Below are 19,160 nucleotides of genomic sequence, written 5' to 3'. Positions count from 1 at the left end.
GACTTTCATGTTAATTTTCTAAAAAATCGGAATTGAAGGAGTAGTACAACGCATAACAAACATGAAAACAACTTTCTAACTAACCCGAGTTAACTTGTAACACAAGTTAACTCCGTAACTCCTAACTAACTAATTCAATTTTATCTTAGTTACTATTAGAGTTGTCAAAACGGGCGGTCCGGCCCTAAACGGGGCGGCCCTAGCGGGCCGGGCCGAAAAACCCGGTTGACAAAACGGGTTTGAAATATACTACCCGAGTCCGGCCCTACACGGGCCGCAGGCTAAACGGACCGGTCCGTATTAAAAATTATATATTTTTATATTTTAAAAAAGTACTATAAAACACTGCTATAATTTTTTTATAAATAATATTTTTAATATGTTTAAATAATGTCTAGCACAAAAGTAAATTGTAATCATTTTCGTACAAACGTTGTAAACTAAAACGACGAGGAAAATTATTTTAAATAAATTAGATATGTTATGGTTATAGATATTTATATATTCGATCTTTAAAACTATAAATAACGAAATGAAAAAATATAATTTTATATTACATTTATATTTGTGTTAATTCATTGACTTTTCACTTTTGTTTTTTACTTTGATAATCAACTAAGTAAATAATTATTTGAAAAATATATATAATTTATAGAATTTTTTTTGTTATGCGGGCTAACGGGCTACCCGCAGCCCATTCGAGCTAGCCCTAACGGGTACCGGGCTTTTAAGGGCCGGGCTAAAAAGCCCTATTAAAATTCGGGCTCAATATTTTAGGCCCAAGCCCTATATTTATTCGGGCTAAACGGACCGGCATGGGCCGACCCGTTTTGACAGCTCTAGTTACTATCTATACTCACTATTTAGACTTCTCTTCATTTATACACCTATTTATTATGAGAGAAAATATTTAAAATAAGTATAAATTAGTGGAATTAAGAGTAATTAATATAAGAGTATCTATAAAATAAATGGTTACATCCGAAAAAAGCAGACAAACAAGAAAATCTAGTTGAGAAAGGGAAGAAGCTGGTAAACTCACAGAAACAGTACAACACAAGGTTGGAAGCCACAAGATAATCCAGAAGGCTTTTGAAGTTATGGCTCCCCAACAACAAAAGGAGTCACACGTAGAGAAGGTCCTTCAGATTACCGCCATTCATCAAGAGAGAGTCGAGGTTCTTAGCACTCAACTTGCGCAGCCAGTAGAGACAGAGCAGGTTGTTATTGCAGATAACTTAGATGCACATTTAGAGAGTCAGCTTGTTGAGAAAGCCCCACAACATATGGAAAAGTTCTGGACAACCTTTCATATGTCGTTGCATAATGTTTCCGATGAGACAGTGAGTCCATAGTCTCAAGTACATGATGTTCAACTGATACTCACGTTGGCTTCTGAACCAGATACTCAAAAGATAATGGCAGGTCCTAACGACCCAATGGATCCGGTATTACAAAAGGAAATGAATTTGGTGAAAGATTTATTAGCGAATAGTGCCACAATAGAAGTTCCATTTACTCTCCATTTGACGAAGGCACAGAAGAAAAAAGTAGTTAAGGCGACATACCTAACCCGTTCTAAGGGTTCGCCCCCGTCACCTCCCAAATGATGATGTTCACATATTTATCGAGAGGGTAACTGCTCTATTTTGTTTGACACGATGCAATATTTTTCTTCTTTAGATTTCTTTAGGGATAGGATTAACTTGCCTATCTATCGTCTCCCTTGAATTTTCGTTGTATCTTTCTGTTTTCGTTTTCTGCATCTTTTTATGAGGGTTTTGGCCTAGTTCCACTCTTGTATATATATTTTTTCCCTTTTTTAATAATATATATGGAGTAAGCGGTAGAGGATAGGAGCTTCGGTTGGGTGTCAACCTAGTTGGGATGTTTCTGGCGCTCCTTGATGCCTAACCTACTTCTTGCCTTATCATAAAAAAAATCTACTACTCCCTCCGTCCTTATTAATTATAAGACCCTTTTGAGAAATTTTTTTGTCCCTTTTTATAAGACCTCTTTGTTATTTCCAACTACATTAATTATTTCTTGACATACATGCCCCTATTTATTATACATCTTTTTCTTCAATCAACAATAAATAACATGTTGAAAACATAAACTAACCTTCTTTCTTAAAGGATAAAATTGTAAAAACAATAGTGATTACAAACAACTTTAATACAAATATCCACTATCTTAATTCCCGTGATTTTGGCAAAAGGGTCTTATATATAGGGACGGAAGGAGTACTATAAAATAAATTTGAATTAATAGGAGTATTAAATGAAGATAATTATTTTCATTGTGTTTAATTGATTTTGATGATTTATGTCATTTGTATATAAAAAAAAAAGGACCGGAGTAGTGTGGATTCTCCTCTGATATGGAGCCAAAGAGTATGCATATGATAAACTCTTTTTTGTTTTACAAGATAATAATAATAATAATAAATCACACTTATCTTTTACTCCTTCCGTCCCAAATTGTATGACGTTTTGGGCATTTCACACATATTAAAAAATGTAATTAATATTGTGTGGGAAAGAGATATTATAAGTTGTTTTACAAAATTATCCTCAATAAATGATATGAGAAAGATAAATAAAGGAATTGAAAGAAGAGAGAGTAATAAATAGTTAAGGATATAATAGGAAAAGTAACATTAATTTTTCATTGGTATTGTAAAGCGACATATAATTTGGGACAAATATTTTTTCTAAAGTGACATACAATTTGGGACGGAGGAAGTATTATTTTCCTTTCTCTCCTGTGAGTCGTCACACAAACCCTAGTTTCTTCTCCTTCATCCACGAAAGAGGGGTGATTTAGGGTCAATTTTTGACCCAATATCACCCCTCTAACTCGTTTTTCTATTTCCCTTTTATTGAAATAAGTGATTTCACATCTATTTTGTTTTTTATTTTGTGATTTCGTCGTCTTCGTGCGACGTTGGTTGTTAGTCGTCTTTGTGCGACGTTGTTTGTTTTTCTTGTTTCTCTCAGGTGTTTGATCGCTTCAGATTGTCATATCAGCTTCGATCCAGTGCAGATCCAATCAATAACTTTGGCGTCATCCACGTTGCAGATCCGGAAACATGGTTATTCCAGAGATTTAAATATAGTCATATGTGTAGGTATTTGTACTTTGCCGTTTTATGCTATTAACATGGATGTTGTGAGCCAGGCTCACATATTCATCCTTTTTGTTCTTAGCGTATTTGCATTATATCGATGTACTCTTTCAATTTGAATGAATGAATATCTTTTATTTTGTCAAAAAATAATAATAATAATAATAATAAATTAAAATTAATAATAAAATCTTTAGTAACTTCCATAAAGAAGGAAACTTATAGGACATAAGTATAATGTGCACGTTGTACTACCTAAATGAAGTTGAAGAGTTAAACCCTTCAGTTTCTTCTTCTTTCAAATTTCCATACGAAACATTAATACACACTACTTACTAGAACAATAATACTACTAACATGTGTGTGTGGCTTCTGATAGGAAGATATAATTTCCTTCATTTTATGTAATTAAGTTAACATACATGCGTGCAGCTTTAATATTAACATTATTCACCTAATCTATTTTTTATTCCGAGAATATAAAAACCAACCAGAGATAGTAGTACTCAGAAATCTATATCACTTCGATATTTTCTAAGGTGTGAATCTGAATCATTATTCATTCACTAGAAAGAGAATGGCCAAAAAATATGAGGGACCTGCTATTGGAATTGATCTTGGAACAACCTATTCATGTGTTGCTGTATGGCAGGAACAAAACAACAGAGCTGAGATAATCCATAATGAGCAAGGAAACAGAACCACTCCTTCTTTTGTTGCTTTCTCTGGTGATCAAAGGTTGATAGGTGATGCTGCTAAAAATCAAGCTGCTTCAAACCCAGCTAACACAGTCTTTGGTAACTAATTTATCTTTTTTTTCTTTCTTGCATGGTTTTTTAAATTGATTTAGATACTATAGTTTATCTGCTATGCTTTTTATGAAAAATATAAAATTACACAATGCAAAATTTATAATTTTTTCAGATGCAAAGAGGTTGATTGGAAGGAAATATAGCGATTCTGTTATAAAAAACGATCTTCAGTTGTGGCCCTTTAAGGTAATTGCTGGCACTGAAGACAATCCTGTGATTGTTGTTCATTTTAAGGAAGAGGAAAAGCACTTTGTTGCGGAGGAAATTTCATCTATGATCCTTGCAAAAATGAAAGAGATAGCCGAGAAATTTTTGGAGTCAAAGGTTAAAGATGCAGTGATCACTGTGCCTGCTTATTTTAATGATTCTCAGCGGAAAGCCACAAAAGATGCTGGTGTCATTTCTGGCCTTAATGTAATCCGGATTATCAATGAACCAACGGCTGCGGCTCTTGCATATGGTCTTCAGAAGAGAGCTAATTGTGTGGAAAATAGAAATATTTTTATCTTTGATCTTGGTGGTGGGACTTTCGATGTGTCTGTTCTCACAATTAAAAACAATGCTTTCGATGTCAAGGCTACTGCTGGAGATACTCACCTTGGAGGAGAGGACTTTGATCACAGAATGGTTAATCACTTTGTGAAGGAGTTCAAAAGGAAGCATTCAAAAGATATCAGTGGGAACTCGAGGGCTCTTAGGAGGTTGAGGACTGCTTGTGAGAGGGCAAAGAGGACACTTTCATTTGACACGGAGGCCACAATTGATATTGATGCTATATCTGAGGGTATTGATTTTTGTTCATCAATCACTCGTGCGAAGTTTGAGCAACTTAACATGGACCTCTTTGAAAAGTGTATGGAGACGGTTGAAAGATGTCTTACTGATGCTGAAATGGATAAGAAAACCGTAGATGATGTTGTTCTTGTTGGAGGTTCTTCTAGGATTCCGAAAGTGAAGCAGCTACTGCAAGACTTTTTCAATGGAAAGGATTTGTGTATGAGCATCAACCCTGATGAGGCGGTTGCTTATGGTGCTGCTGTCCAGGCTGCTTTGTTGGGTGAAGGCATCAAATCAGTTCCAAACTTGGTGCTGCGAGATGTTACACCTTTGTCACTTGGTATATCGATAAAAGGAGATGTGATGAGTGTATTGATTCCAAGAAATTCTATCATTCCTGTAAAGAAGAAACAAGTATACCACACATGTGATGACGACCAACCAGGTGTCTCAGTTGATGTTTACGAGGGTGAGAGATCTGTTGCTAGTGAGAACAATTTGCTTGGTTTATTTGAACTCAAAGTACCTCTTGCGCCTCGTGGACTTCCTATCCAAGTATGCTTTGCTATAGATGCTGATGGTATATTAAATGTCTCTGCAGAGGAAGAAACCAGTGGTAATAAGAAAGATATTACTATAACAAAGGAAAATGGTCGACTTTCAACTGAAGAAATTGAGAGAATGATTCAAGAAGCTGAGAATTTCAAAGAGGAAGACTTGAAGTTTAAAAAGAAAGTTAAAGCAATGAATGTTTTGGATGATTACCTTTACAACATGCGGAAAGTAATGAAGGATGGGAGTGTTACTTCCATGCTTACCTCTACTGACAAAATGAAGCTCAATGCTGCAATGATAAAAGGAAAGAATTTGATTGATGACAAAGAGCAACATGAAACATTTGTGTTTGTGGACTTTCTGAAGGAGCTTGAGAAGATATTTGAATCTGCTTTGAACAAGATTAATAAAGGTTACTCTGATGAGGAAAGTGATTCTGATTGAAAACCTTTTACTTATTCAATTTGTTTATGAATTTCAGTTTCTTATGTTGGTGCTGTTTATTTTGCTAGTTTCGTTACAAGTTTTCAGAAAATATGACATTTTGAACTTGTTATTTGCCAGTATAACTATTACTATTTCATATAATCTATCATAACCTTTACCTTGAAGCATGCTTGTGGTTGTGCTAAATGCTTTTAGTATTCCAGTTCTGTCCTATGTTTAGTTGGAAACGTGTTTTTTATATTATATGCAAAAACATTAGATGTTACATACTTATTAATTGAAGAAATTTAAGTAAAATAATTATTACTAGCAGTTTATACAATAAAACTTTAGCCAAGTTGTAGCATTAAAACAAGAACAATTTGACGACTGAAATGAAGGTATAGTATCAAATAAGTACTATCCTTCACCATTTTATGCTTTGTAAAGGAGTTCGTCATAAGGGTTGTTTTCAAATTTCTGTTCAATTGAATCAGAAATATCAGATAAGTTACTCCCTTCTACAGAAAAGTAGTGGTACTGGCTGTGGCTGGTAACACTCTCACCAGTGACTATTGATAAGTATATCTTAGAATAATTCTTCGAATCAATCATCCCAACAACCTCCTTCAAATCTAGTCCTCCATGCTTTCTCGAGGTTATCTTTAGTATGCTACTCCAGTCCTTCCATAAATTAAATCAATGCATGGTTTGATCGAGTAAAGATCCTCTCCATTTACAAAAATAAACGGAAGATGCAATTTAGAAAGACAGACACCAAAATTAGGTAATGAGTCCTACCACGATGTTAGTTCCACCATCATTAATTATTTTTTAATTTTTGTGTCTCTATCTTTCCAAATGGAACAAATGGAGAAAGTTATAAATGGAGAGGATCTTAACTCGGTTTGATCGACCTTCCATGCTGAGCATTTTTAGTTTCATACAATCTCTTCAGGTATATGTTGAACCTCGAAATAAGTTTATGGACGCGTAATCCATGCTACTGGATTGTCAACATCGAAAGATGGAAGCTCAGACTACTTGACTGAAAGATGAAATTCATCTAAAGTGGGCGAGGTCGTCTCATACAAGTCGTGCTTCTCATTAATCAATGAATCTCGACCAACAATGCCTTCTTCGTCGCCTCATGCTTTTGGGAAAAGGAATGCGAATAAAAGAGAGAAAACTATCTATACAAAACTTCAATACAAAACACCCAGAGGCAAGGCTCCTTAAAATTAGAAACCATATTTTTTCTGCTTACCACTACACCTTATGCAATATCCTAACTATCCATGCATCATTCCTATGATTTATCGATCGATTTAGATAACAAATTTTAAAGTTGTCACTAACATTAGTGGCTAGTGATTTAGCAACGACAACTAGTGATTCAGCGACTTTCGCAAATGTGTCTCTAAATCAATGGTTAGCATTTTCCTAAACTTATTGATAGTGGCTTTTCTAAAAATAACGTGATCACTTTTGTATTATAAATTACAAGTTTATGTCTTTGAAAGGGCAAATATCATAATAATGATTTATTTGAGATTATGTTTGGTTGATTAAGAAATGTAACGGTGATTAGGAAATTCTTGAATCCCCTTTCGTCTTATTTAGAAATTAAATCGAGAAATCATTAGTTTATAACTTGTCTTATGCTTGAATTTAAGAAAGTAATACATAACCCATAACCCCGTGATGAATTAGTGGAAGTTTATTTAATGTTTCACAATTTTTTTTTGAACAAGGCAAAATAAAATATATAAACAAATAACTCTGCCTCCTAGCACAAGGAGTAGAAAAAGAAGAAGAGAAATATTACAATAACAAGTCCTTATAAGTCAAAATAATAATGAACAACGGTCAGCCAAATCCCCAAACAAACAAGGGGTTGCTCCCACCACATATGGTAACCAAAAGGAAAGCAAGCATTTTTAGCTTTCAACCAGGTAAGAGAAGTAATTTTTACCTTTTCCACAAGCTACATAACCGATTTAACTTTATTAGAGAACGGCCTATGGTTCCGTTCACTCCAAAGAACTCAAATACAACAGAGCCAAATCATATGGAGGAAAGAACGGCGAGTAGTATAACCACCAGAAGAATAAATGAATTGATGAAAATGATCCATAACATGTTGGGGATCCACATAGTACACACCAATCCATTTCTTCACATGTTGCCAAAGAGAATCAAAAGTAAGACAATGAATAATTAGATGTGATGCTATTTCATTTTGACCACACCCTGAAACACATAGTTGAAAATCTAGGGGAATAACGCCACGACGCCACAAGTTGTCCTTTGTAGGCCACCTATTGCGGAATAGTTGCCACACACAGATAGAGACCTTTAAAGGAACACTATTATGCCACACTGCATCCAACATGTCATCGTGAACATTCATCTCCTACCTCATGAGCATTTGATACACACCATGAACATTATAGCTATCTCCTGCATTTGGACGCCAAAGCCAAACATTCGGTCTAGAATCCTGTAAAGACACATTAGCTAATTATAGTGCATGAATACATAGGGGTTAAGAGAGTGAAAATAGAGTTTTCCACCAAAAACGGTTTGGAAAACAAGCAAACAACATTTCCTTCGTGTGTCCATGCGTAGGGCGCATGGTCTGAAGCGCAAGGGTTCATGAGATAGCACCTCATGCGTGAAATATGCAGTTTTCGACCCTTTTTCAAGAGTTCGAACTGATTTACAACGACTCGAATGAAAACAATGCCAAAAGTTCCTCAAACCATTGAAAACTCCTCTAATTGATTTCTAATTTTCCTTTAAACGCAAATAAAATAACTAAAAACATAGCTAAAACATCATATGTTATTCCATCATCAAATAGCCCTCATGAAGAACTGAAAGATGATTTTTAAAAGAAGCTGGCTAACCTGGCACACGAGGAGAAGGAAGCAACCAAGGAGTTCTTAGCCTACAAGAACATTGATGACTAGAAGTATGGTTCACGAGAAGAACCAACAAGCATCAACATGATGATTTTAAGAGGAGAAGCAAAGATTGGGTACAAGATGATTTTTACATGCCTATTGACCACTTCAACAAACAAAAAAAAAACATAGTAGCAAGGATGGTGCTACTTTAGTGTGTGCTCAACAAAAAGAAAATCAGCATTTGTCGAGTGATTGAGTAGGAGATTAAAAGTTGCACACTAACCACTAAAAGTGTGTTGTTCTGCCATTGTCTAATCACCAGCTTGTGCAAGAGGATGGTGTCAAAGGGCTTAAAACCGACAAAATCATTACTAACAAAGGAAAGATAGACAGGTACGCCAATAGAAGGTTTATGCAAACCAATAGAAGTTTGGTTTCTCCCAAGACAGTTGGAGCTATAGGAAGCTATAGCTCCCAACCACGAGACTTGATCTCCATAAAAGAATTTGAAGAACGTAAGGTGGTGAGTCATGAATTCTGGAGGTTTATGAGGGGATGTGGAGAAGCATGGAAGAAAATATGTCATGACTTTTCAATCTACCCATTGGAAGACTTCCATGTGTTCCCAAATCACATTCCGAAACTCAAGGTTCAGCAAGCTTCTCCTGGGTCAGAAAGCCAACAAGGAGTTCCTTCAAAACCTACAACATATACGAAAGCAACAACTACATGCAAGAGAAAAGGGAAAGACAAGCAAGGATAACCTGGGGAGAATGAAAAAGGCATGGAGAAGCAAGCTCAAGAAGAACCATCCCTGAACAATCTTGTCGGTGCAGAACAGAAGAAAGAAGACAAGGACAACTCAAAGGAAGATGACCAAAGGGTACAATTTGTAGCGGTTGACTTTGTACGATCAGGGCCGGCCCTAGGCCATAGGCTGTAAGCGGGGGGTGCGACGACCTAGGGCCCCTTGCCGGTTGGGAGCCCAATCATTTGTATTTTTTTTACGGAGGGGGTGTATATAGAATTATTTTGTTTACGGGGGTGGTATATATAGCAAATTTCACATAAAGGCCCTAAACATTAACATTATGAAGAGTTGGCACGATTTACTATATGTGCCTCGTATAGCACAAAGATTTCTATGTACACCTCCTTATAAAAAATTTGGTTGTTCTTAATAATGTGCCAGAAAAATTATTATCGAAGAAATTGGTGATAATTTACTATAATGTTCCTAATAATGTGCTTCACTAATATTAATAATATTGGTCATAATTATTATCCAATAAACTGGGAAATTTTTTATAACTAAATAAATTATATTTTATTTGAAAATTGACCTACTAGATAAGTTAATCTTAATCTTGTCTTTCAAAGGTTCCAAAAAATTAAATTACATCAATAAGTAATGTCAAATTTCTTGAATTGATTTAAATGATTGCATATAATCTTGTTTTTCATATTTTATTTTTCTCTTATTTGGTTTCGCTTTTTAAAACAAACTTTGTCTAATATTTTTGAACTTAAATTGAATTTATTTATTCATTATTTTAAATACGGCCCTCATTACTCAAAAAATTTGGATCCGTCCATGTTGGTGTCTATGGAGCATTTGATTTATTTTCAGATGTTGCCTAAAAGAAATATTTATTTGGTAGTCGAAAGCGGAAAACAAATGCTTTAACAAATTTTATGATGTACTATTATCTAAGGGGCCTTTTTCTCATATTATGTCTAAAGCCCCTAGAACTCTAGGAACGATCCTGTGTACGATAAAAAGAGAACCACTTGTTAGCGTCAACGGTCAAATTTGTTACACTTGTGAATTGTGTATATAGTATTAATTGAATGGTATCATTGAAAAGAAAAAATAATACTTTGGAAGTAGTGTATATAGTATTAATTGAAGGGTATCATTGAAAAGAAAAAGTTATTATTGCATTGGAAATTGAAAGTGACGTTCATTTTAAAACAATATTTTTATGGCTAAAACGACACTCATTTTAAAACGGAGAGAGTAACAAATGCTCTTAGGAGTAGTATGACTTAGATATGTTTTTAACTTGTATTTTCATGACAAAATTCTTTTTTATGCGTTTTTTAAAAAATAAATTTTGAACACTTGTTAACAAGACCATTTTTTAATGGGTTAATGATGCTTTACCCCCCTGTAATATAGGTCATTTTTTGTTTTTCCCCTGTAAAATATTTTTTTTGATTTACCCCCTTGTAAAATTTTTTTTTTTGGAATACCCCCTAATAGGTCATAAAAAAACGACTTTATTTATTTTTTTCAGAATTTTTTCATTTTTTTATGACCTATAAAAGAGGTATTCCAAAAAAAAAAAAAAAAAATTTACAGGGAGGTAAATCAAAAAAAATATTTTATAGGAGGAAAAACTAAAAATGACCTATATTACAAGGGTAAAACACCATTTACCCTTTTTTAACTGGATAAAGTCTATCTAGGCTCATCACATCGTATGGGATCCAATTTCGAAATATTAGACCGGCGTTAATTTCAAAAAATAAAAGAGTCTATTGAAAAGAGAGTTTTTATTTTTTTTCGGAAGATATAGGAAAGAGTGTTTCTACTTCATAGCACTCCTTTTACCAAAATATTTAATGGCGACCGACAACCAGTAACTTATCTTTTTCACTTAACGATTCTCCTGCCAAGAAACCAAACTGTTTTACTTGTAAACATTTTTTCCACCTCAAACTCAAAGTATGTCTTGTTAAAAATTCTTTTGCTTTTTCAATAATAAGAAGCCAAACGTTGGGAGTGCACGTAACCAATTATGACAGTAAGTGAGAAGAAAGTACTGAGAAGTCACGAAATTAACACACTTGTAAATTTAATTTGATAGTGAAAAGTCATAGGTAGGAAAATATAATTAATTTCATTTTATGGAATCAAGATACATACATGCATAAAAACCAACCAACCCAAAGTACTTAACAAAATGCTATTTCAATTCAGATAGTCTCTTCAAAACAGTTATCAATCACTTCAAACAGAATGGCAAAAAAATTCAAGGGTCCAGCGATTGGTATTGACCTTGGAACAACCTATTCATGTGTAGCTGTTTGGCAGGACCAAAACAACAGGGCAGAGATTATTCACAATGATCAAGGAAACAGAACTACTCCTTCTTTTGTTGCTTTTACTGATGATAAAAGGTTGATCGGTGATGCTGCCAAAAATCAGGCTGCTTCTAACCCAGTCAACACTATCTTTGGTAATTTATCTTTTTTTTCTCTTCCTGCATACTAATTTAGTTTAGTTATTTTTATATAGTTATAGTTATTTTTATTTATTTCTCTGTTTTCATTAATAAACAAAAAAATTTATATATCACCAACACTTCTATTGTTACAGATGCAAAGAGGTTAATTGGAAGGAAATATAGTGATTCTGTCATTCAGAATGACATACGGTTGTGGCCATTTAAGGTTGTTCCTGGCAATGATGACAAACCTGAGATCATTGTTAAGTATAAGGGTGGGGAAAAGCACTTCTGTGCTGAGGAAATCTCATCAATGGTCCTTACAAAGATGCGTGAAATTGCAGAGAAGTTTCTGGAGTCACCTGTCAAGAATGCAGTTGTTACTGTGCCGGCTTATTTTAATGATTCTCAGCGAAAAGCCACAAAAGATGCTGGTGCCATTGCTGGTCTCAATGTAATGCGGATAATCAATGAGCCAACTGCAGCTGCTCTTGCATATGGCCTTCAAAAGAGAGCTAATTGTGTTGAAGAGAGAAATATTTTCATATTTGATCTTGGTGGTGGAACTTTTGATGTTTCTCTTCTCACAATTAAGAATAATCTCTTTGAAGTCAAGGCCACTTCCGGAGACACACACCTTGGAGGAGAGGACTTTGATAACCGAATGGTGAACCACTTTGTTATGGAGTTCAACAGGAAGTATATGAAGGACATTAGTGGGAGCCCGAGGGTGCTTAGAAGGTTAAGAACGGCCTGCGAGAGGACAAAAAGGACACTTTCATTTGATACCAATGCGACAATTGACATAGATTCCTTATTTGAGGGTATTGATTTCCATTCATCAATCACTCGGGCCAAGTTTGAGCAACTCAATGTGGACCTCTTTAAGAAGTGTATAGAGACTGTTGAAAGTTGTCTTAGTGATGCTCAGATCGAAAAGAGTAGTGTGGATGATGCTGTCCTTGTTGGCGGTTCTTCTAGGATTCCCAAAGTGCAACAATTACTGAAAGAATTTTTCAATTGGAAGGACATTTGCGTGAGCATCAATCCTGATGAGGCAGTTGCCTATGGCGCAGCAGTTCAAGCTGCTTTGCTTTGTGAAGCCACTGAGAAGTCTCTAAACTTGGTTTTGCGAGATGTCACCCCATTATCTTTAGGTACGTTGGTAAGAGGAGATCTTCTGAGTGTTGTGATTCCTAGAAACACACCCATTCCTGTCAAGAAAACAAAAAATTATTATACAACTAAAGATGACTTGTCATATGTGTCGGTTAGGGTTTATGAAGGCGAGAGATTAAAAGCAAGTGAGAACAACTTGTTGGGTAAGTTTAGATTCTCAATTCCTCCTGCTCCTCGGGGCCAAATTCCTATCAAAGTATGCTTTTCCATAGATTTTGATGGTATTTTAAACGTATCCGCGACGGAAGATACCTGTGGGAATAGGCAAGAAATTACAATAACGAATGAAAAGGGAAGACTATCAACCGAAGAAATTGAGAGAATGATCCAAGAAGCTGAGAATTTCAAAGATGAAGACATGAAGTTCAAGAAGAAAGTTAAAGCAATGAATGATCTGGATGATTATCTTTACACTATGAGAAAAGTAATGAAGGATGATAGTGTTAGTTCCATGCTTACTTCAATAGAAAGAATGAAGATCAACTCTGCAATGATAAAGGGAATGAAATTGATTGATGAAAAACAGCATCATGAAGCATTTTTGAGGACTTTCTGAGGGAGCTTGAGAAGAAGACCAATAAAGGTTTCTCTGATGAGTAAAGTGATTCTGATTGTTAATTTTTAGTTATTTCAATTCTGTTTTATATGAATTTCAGCCTCCTCAATTATAATGTTGGAGATGTTTGTTTTGCTTCTTTGATTTTGGAAAAATGAGATTTTGGGTTTGTTTCTATTAATCTTCCTTTTCCCCGAAGTACCAGCTGATTTCAGATTGAGAATGAAATACACTGAAATCTTTATAAAATAGTAGAATATTAACCATTTTTATTAACGATTTACTTTCCAAAATTGAAAACTTTATGTTGAGGGAACCATTATTTCACAGAACCGAACCATCATGACTTCTATCCTGTAGCATGTTTATACAAATTTTGCAATCAAAATGTTTTTTCTTAGCACACAACGTTTAATATAGCTCTTCAAGGAAATGTAATCTAATCTAACAAGTAATTGTAGGAGTTGGATACAAATATTTACAAGAAATGTAATCGGTGAATTTGAGCTTGATCAATTTCTGACGTAAGAAAATACAATTAGGTGATAGAAATTTCAATTTATGATAGTGGTGCCGATCTCAACTGAGGAGCTTAATATTTGTTTCTGAGCTCAACCACATGTGACTTCTAATTTCTATAATGCTCACATTGAAATACTCGTTGTTTGATCATATGACCAGATTTCAAAATGAAGGTTTTGTTTCTAAGCAATTCCTTCTGTGCTGCCAAACTCTCGCTGGATTCTTTGATCTTGTTACACATCTGCAATTTCTTCACTATATGAATCTTCCGGACATTTTATTCTGTTCATTTATAGCAAGTTTGCAATTGGTTGATCTCTCAATTTTTGTCTTAAACTATAATATGGTGTTTGGATTAGGTTTATAATAAAAAATGCTCAATATATTGTTCAAGATTAGAGATTTCAGTTTGAGATTAAAATTCCGGTAAGTAATTTTAATACCTGATCGACTGCATGTGCGCAAGGGTTTCATTTTAAGATTTCAATATCTTGGTTCTATTTTTATATTTGATGGGTTCATCTGCTGGAATTTACTAAGCTATACGTAGCTATTTGTACAATTATTTAAATTTTTCTTTTTCACCTACATTAGTGTGATTGTTGTTGGTTCTAAGAATGTTGTTAGAAAGCATTCATCTGATATTTTCTTTTTCTTCAAATGTTTGCATACTTACAGAATTTGATACTTTCAGTGTTTCAATAGTATATCTTTTTTTGTGTGTGTTGGAGAAGAAAATGAAAATATTAACAGAAAGGGAAATGCTCTTTTTCCCGGAAACACTGAGTGACGAAACACAAGAATGAACGTGACTAGATTTACTTCTCATTTCCTGTCTTCTAAATTATCCAAACATAAGGGAACAAAACCGAAGTGTGCACTAATGTGTCTATCTGAAATGCCGTCAATGTTCTAAGCCAAACACAAATCTCATACCATACCTTGTGTAAACAGGGCATTCAAAGAAAAATCGAGACACGATTAATCCCCCCTTGCCACGCTCACACACACACACCATCGAATTTTGACCAAGAACTCGCCTTCTATGAAAATATTTTGTATTAGAAGCACTTGACAGACACCCTAGATGATTTTTGCTATTTGTAACCGTTTGTTGTTAAGAACCTTAAAAATAGAAACAGAACAAGAATACTGTGGCGGCGGAGTCAAGGTGTTCAGTCTCTTCTCGTGTTTCACTTTGTTTCATTTACTCCGTAACATTCTTCACCATAATTACACTTTTTTTTTCGTAGCCCAGTCCAAATTATAAAACAAATAAATAAATCCACCTAAAACCTAATACTAGTTTTTTTTTTAACAAATCCGATCGTAAGAGTAGAGAGAGAAGCCAGGTAGGTATTGAGCTCTTGAATTGAATCTCATTATAATCTCTATTAATCAATTTCATGTTATAGTGTTTATGTGTATCGTATTGGTGGTATAAGATAGGGTTTTGTTTCAACAGGAGAAAATTTCATAATATTTTTTGATTTTGATAGAAAGATGGAGGCGGAAAAAGAAAATTGTAAGCATCTCTTTAAACACAGCAACAAAATCTCCTTTTTATAATCATACTTATTGTCCTCTCTCTCTCTCATATTTTCGTAACGTTGTTGAAGATGGTAATGATGCGTCAAAACTATATCCAAAAAAATCGTTCACAGTAAAGCCGATTTCTGGATTTGACGATTCATTTGTCTTTGGACTTGGAGAGTATAAATGGTATGCAACTTTCTTTATTTTCTATTTTATATATTCAAGAGTGTTAAAGATATAAGTAAAGATTGATATGCCTATGCAGGACTTTCAAAGTTGGTCGCTTCAGAACCTCGTTGCATTTTGAGTTATTTGCTGACAAAGACAACATTCCAAGGTTGGAATTTTATGGACTGAACACATTAGCGATAATTCACTCCCTTCACTCCGAGCTAACTGTATGTTTTGGTAGGTTTTTTTTTTTTAATAAAGTTATTGTTTTTTAAACCCACTTGGGTAGGATTGGCGGTATTGGCTTGGAACCTGAGTGGGAATGTGTTTCTCCTCGTGGTCTATGTCGATTCCCTCGTACCAATTTGGGTCGGCTAATTTAACTTCTTCAAAAATAAAATTTTTGTTTTTAAAAAAGAATTGCTAATACTAACTAGTATTTCATTTGAGTTTAATCAGATCGATTCCACTCAGTTTGTAAGACTCACCCGGGGTATGTATATGATTTTGAGCGTGCCTGTGAAAATGGTTTTCTTGATGCTAAGGGCAATCTTGAAGTAGAATTGCAGTTTCAGATGTTTGGGTAAGTCGTTATTTATGCATTAGAAATCTCAATCTCATTCTACTGTTGTTGGTCAATAATATACTCATATAATTTTTACCATATTACTAAGTATATTGACCAATAACAGTCAATGGGTGCCATTGAATTCCATGCAACTCATTGTATGATTGTTCTAAATGCACAGACTAAATGTCTTCCCGCCTCTCATTGTAAAAAGAAGCATCGACTGCAGCTTTTTTTGACGCGTATGGATCTTGTGCACAAAATTTTTTCTAGATTTATTGAGAACACGAGAGGAAATTTGAAGAGCCTGATTCAAGATAAAAATAAGTGGTCAAGGTATTTTTTTTAATTTTTTTTTTTACTTTTGTTTTCTACAAGTAAGTTGAAAATGATATTTTATTTATTATTATGGAGTTGACAAAAGAGTCACAAACTTACGTGATATTGTTAATTTAATATATGTATATCCCATGAACATGACGAATGAGATGTGAAGTATCATAAAACAGGACTCTAAGCAAAACAAAACTAGCAGATCTGACCTACAGTTTCATACAAAATGCAAGTTAATTCTCCAAAATGCAACCAGGACACAAAAGTGACTAAATCAAAAGTAATTCAAAAGTGACTAATTCAAGAGAAGTGACTAAATTAAAATTAATTCAAAAGTGACTAAAAGTGCCTCTGGCTTTAAATGTGCAGCATGTTAATTCACTTCTGCCTCTGATTGCATTTTGCAGAATGTTATCTTGCTCATGGTAATGTCCACATTTAAATAACTAGTGTCCACATTTTGAAAGAGGCTTTGGCATTGATTGCAGACATCAATAGGATTATCAATTGTATGTTAAGGTAACTCACTGTTTTGATTAATAGAAACTATGAGCATAAGTTATGCGAAATTACAAGCTGTACAATAGGATTCTGCAATACAGCAGACCTCAACAATACCATGAAACCAACCTAAGCATAATACACTATCTCAATATATCTTGATAACATCTAAATTGATTTCACCAGTATAAAATTGTCACCCATGTCATTAGTAATAACTGTGCAATTCTTGTTGATATGTTATAACATAAAAAAGAAAGTTATCTTCCTTAGAGCTAGAGAAACTTAACTGTGCAAATGTTGTGAATTTAAATGTGATACTCTTAATTTATGAGAAATGAAATTTTGGAACCCATGTTTTGTTATTCAACAAAAAACACGGGTATCAAACTCTCCCTAAAATTTTTTGTTTGCTAATTAACTAATTAATATGATTTTTCAATATTTGCAGCTTCTGTTCCATCCCTATTTAAAAGGGTTGTTTGTACTGAGTATAAACCTATAACGGTAATTACACCTACTGAAGAGGATTATGAAAGCAATGCCACAAAGTTGGGTTGCATGATTGTGGAAATATTTGTTCTTGACTATCTATCTATTCAGGTACCATATATGATTTATTTAATGAAACAGGATCTTGTATTTTTATATTAAGTATTCATATGATTGTTTAAATTTTAAAAATTAGTTTATAATAAAAAGTGTGATACAACAGTGTTGCTAGGCTTTTGGATGCAGGAAGAAAATTAAGGTGAACTTTACTCAAAGTGAGCTCGAAAAGAAGTCGAACAAAAAAGGAGAGAAAAAGGTGTCGCCTTCAAATTGAATCGATTGCAGCAAAATCGGAAGAGGATTTATCCGTATCTGGGGAAGTCTAGTGGGTAAGGTAAGACAGACAAAAAGCCATATATGCGGGGGAAATTAAGGGAAGCATTGTGTTTGTTCATATAGACAGCGGTTGAATTGTGGACTTGACTGTATTTGACAATCCACCGAAGATATGTAAGGGGAAAAGAAGAAAAAAAAACTGGTCATGAGATCTATGAAGTAACTATTTGGCTTAATTGAATGTTTGGTTCCATAACTTAATTGTTGTTTTCAATTTGATTTCATAATTCTAAAAAAATTCCGTTTAGTCCCTCATGTACACCTCCGTCACTGCTATTGGTACCCATATTATTTTTGGATATAAATGTAAGTGGATTCCAAAGGGCACTTTGCCAAAATAACTAACTCACAAGGACCCAAAATAATATGGTACGCTTGAAGGCCAAGAACCAAAATTATGGAGGCTATTCAAAGCACATGAAAGGGGGAGAAAAAGAAGTTCTCCTATTATTACAAGAATATTGGCTATGTGCATCATATGGCGACCTTATCAAAAGTTCTTCTCAAAAATGAAATTTTAAATTAAAGAGAAGCAAACATGGTTTACTCTTTTCACTTAATTCCTTTTCTGCTTATGCTTTCAATTTTCTTGAATATTTATCTTGCCATGATTATTTCTTTCCCGCTTTTTGATAATGCCAAATGGGGGAGAGTTATGTGATTTGCATGTTTAAGGGGCAGTAGATTTTAGTTGTTTGCATATAGTGAGGGAAAGCTAAATCTGCGCTTATCTCTGTCATATATTTTATTATTGATTATTATTGATCTAACCCTTTCATTGAGCAAATCCCTCTATGAGATGTTTGTCATCATCAAAAAGGTGGAGAATGTGAATATCTGCCTTGACATGAATAGAATGGTTTTGATGATTGACAAAAGAAGTCCTAGAAGATCAAAAATGCAAAAAGCGGAAAAGAAGATTCAAGCCTTCAAGTCTTGGATTTTATTTTTATTTGTTTTAGGACTATTTGTAAGTAGTAGAAAAAGCTCTCATTAAAATAAATCACACACTCAATGGTTTTTATTTAAAAGTGATTTTGCATGAAAATATTTTTCATGAA

General features: G+C 34.2%; 2 protein-coding genes across 2 annotated transcripts; both read left to right on the top strand.

Annotated features, from left to right (window-relative positions):
- The first annotated feature begins 3,651 nt into the window (after window positions 1-3,651).
- Window positions 3,652-5,718, top strand: LOC11440351 (heat shock cognate 70 kDa protein). Its single transcript, XM_003621953.2, has 2 exons — window positions 3,652-3,927; window positions 4,055-5,718. The coding sequence occupies exons 1-2, from the start codon at window positions 3,708-3,710 to the stop codon at window positions 5,716-5,718; spliced, it is 1,884 nt and encodes a 627-aa protein (XP_003622001.1). The 5' UTR covers window positions 3,652-3,707.
- A 2,949-nt stretch (window positions 5,719-8,667) lies between these two features.
- Window positions 8,668-13,648, top strand: LOC11440836 (heat shock cognate 70 kDa protein). Its single transcript, XM_003621933.3, has 3 exons — window positions 8,668-8,703; window positions 11,617-11,857; window positions 11,998-13,648. The coding sequence occupies exons 1-3, from the start codon at window positions 8,668-8,670 to the stop codon at window positions 13,578-13,580; spliced, it is 1,860 nt and encodes a 619-aa protein (XP_003621981.2). The 3' UTR covers window positions 13,581-13,648.
- The last annotated feature ends 5,512 nt before the right edge of the window (window positions 13,649-19,160 follow it).

Source organism: Medicago truncatula, chromosome 7 (genome assembly GCF_003473485.1).
Source record: "Medicago truncatula cultivar Jemalong A17 chromosome 7, MtrunA17r5.0-ANR, whole genome shotgun sequence".
Classification (NCBI taxonomy): Eukaryota; Viridiplantae; Streptophyta; class Magnoliopsida; order Fabales; family Fabaceae; genus Medicago; species Medicago truncatula.
This window is presented reverse-complemented; position numbering and strand designations above follow the sequence as displayed.

Excerpts from the sequence above, each read along its gene's own strand:
- LOC11440836 (XM_003621933.3), top strand. The coding sequence starts at position 8,668 with ATGACTAGAAGTATGGTTCACGAGAAGAACCAACAA. Across the intron at positions 8,704-11,616 it reads TTCACGAGAAGAACCAACAA|TTATCAATCACTTCAAACAG; the intron begins GCATCAACATGA and ends TCTTCAAAACAG. Across the intron at positions 11,858-11,997 it reads CCCAGTCAACACTATCTTTG|ATGCAAAGAGGTTAATTGGA; the intron begins GTAATTTATCTT and ends CTATTGTTACAG.
- LOC11440351 (XM_003621953.2), top strand. The coding sequence starts at position 3,708 with ATGGCCAAAAAATATGAGGGACCTGCTATTGGAATTGATCTTGGAACA. Across the intron at positions 3,928-4,054 it reads CCCAGCTAACACAGTCTTTG|ATGCAAAGAGGTTGATTGGA; the intron begins GTAACTAATTTA and ends TAATTTTTTCAG.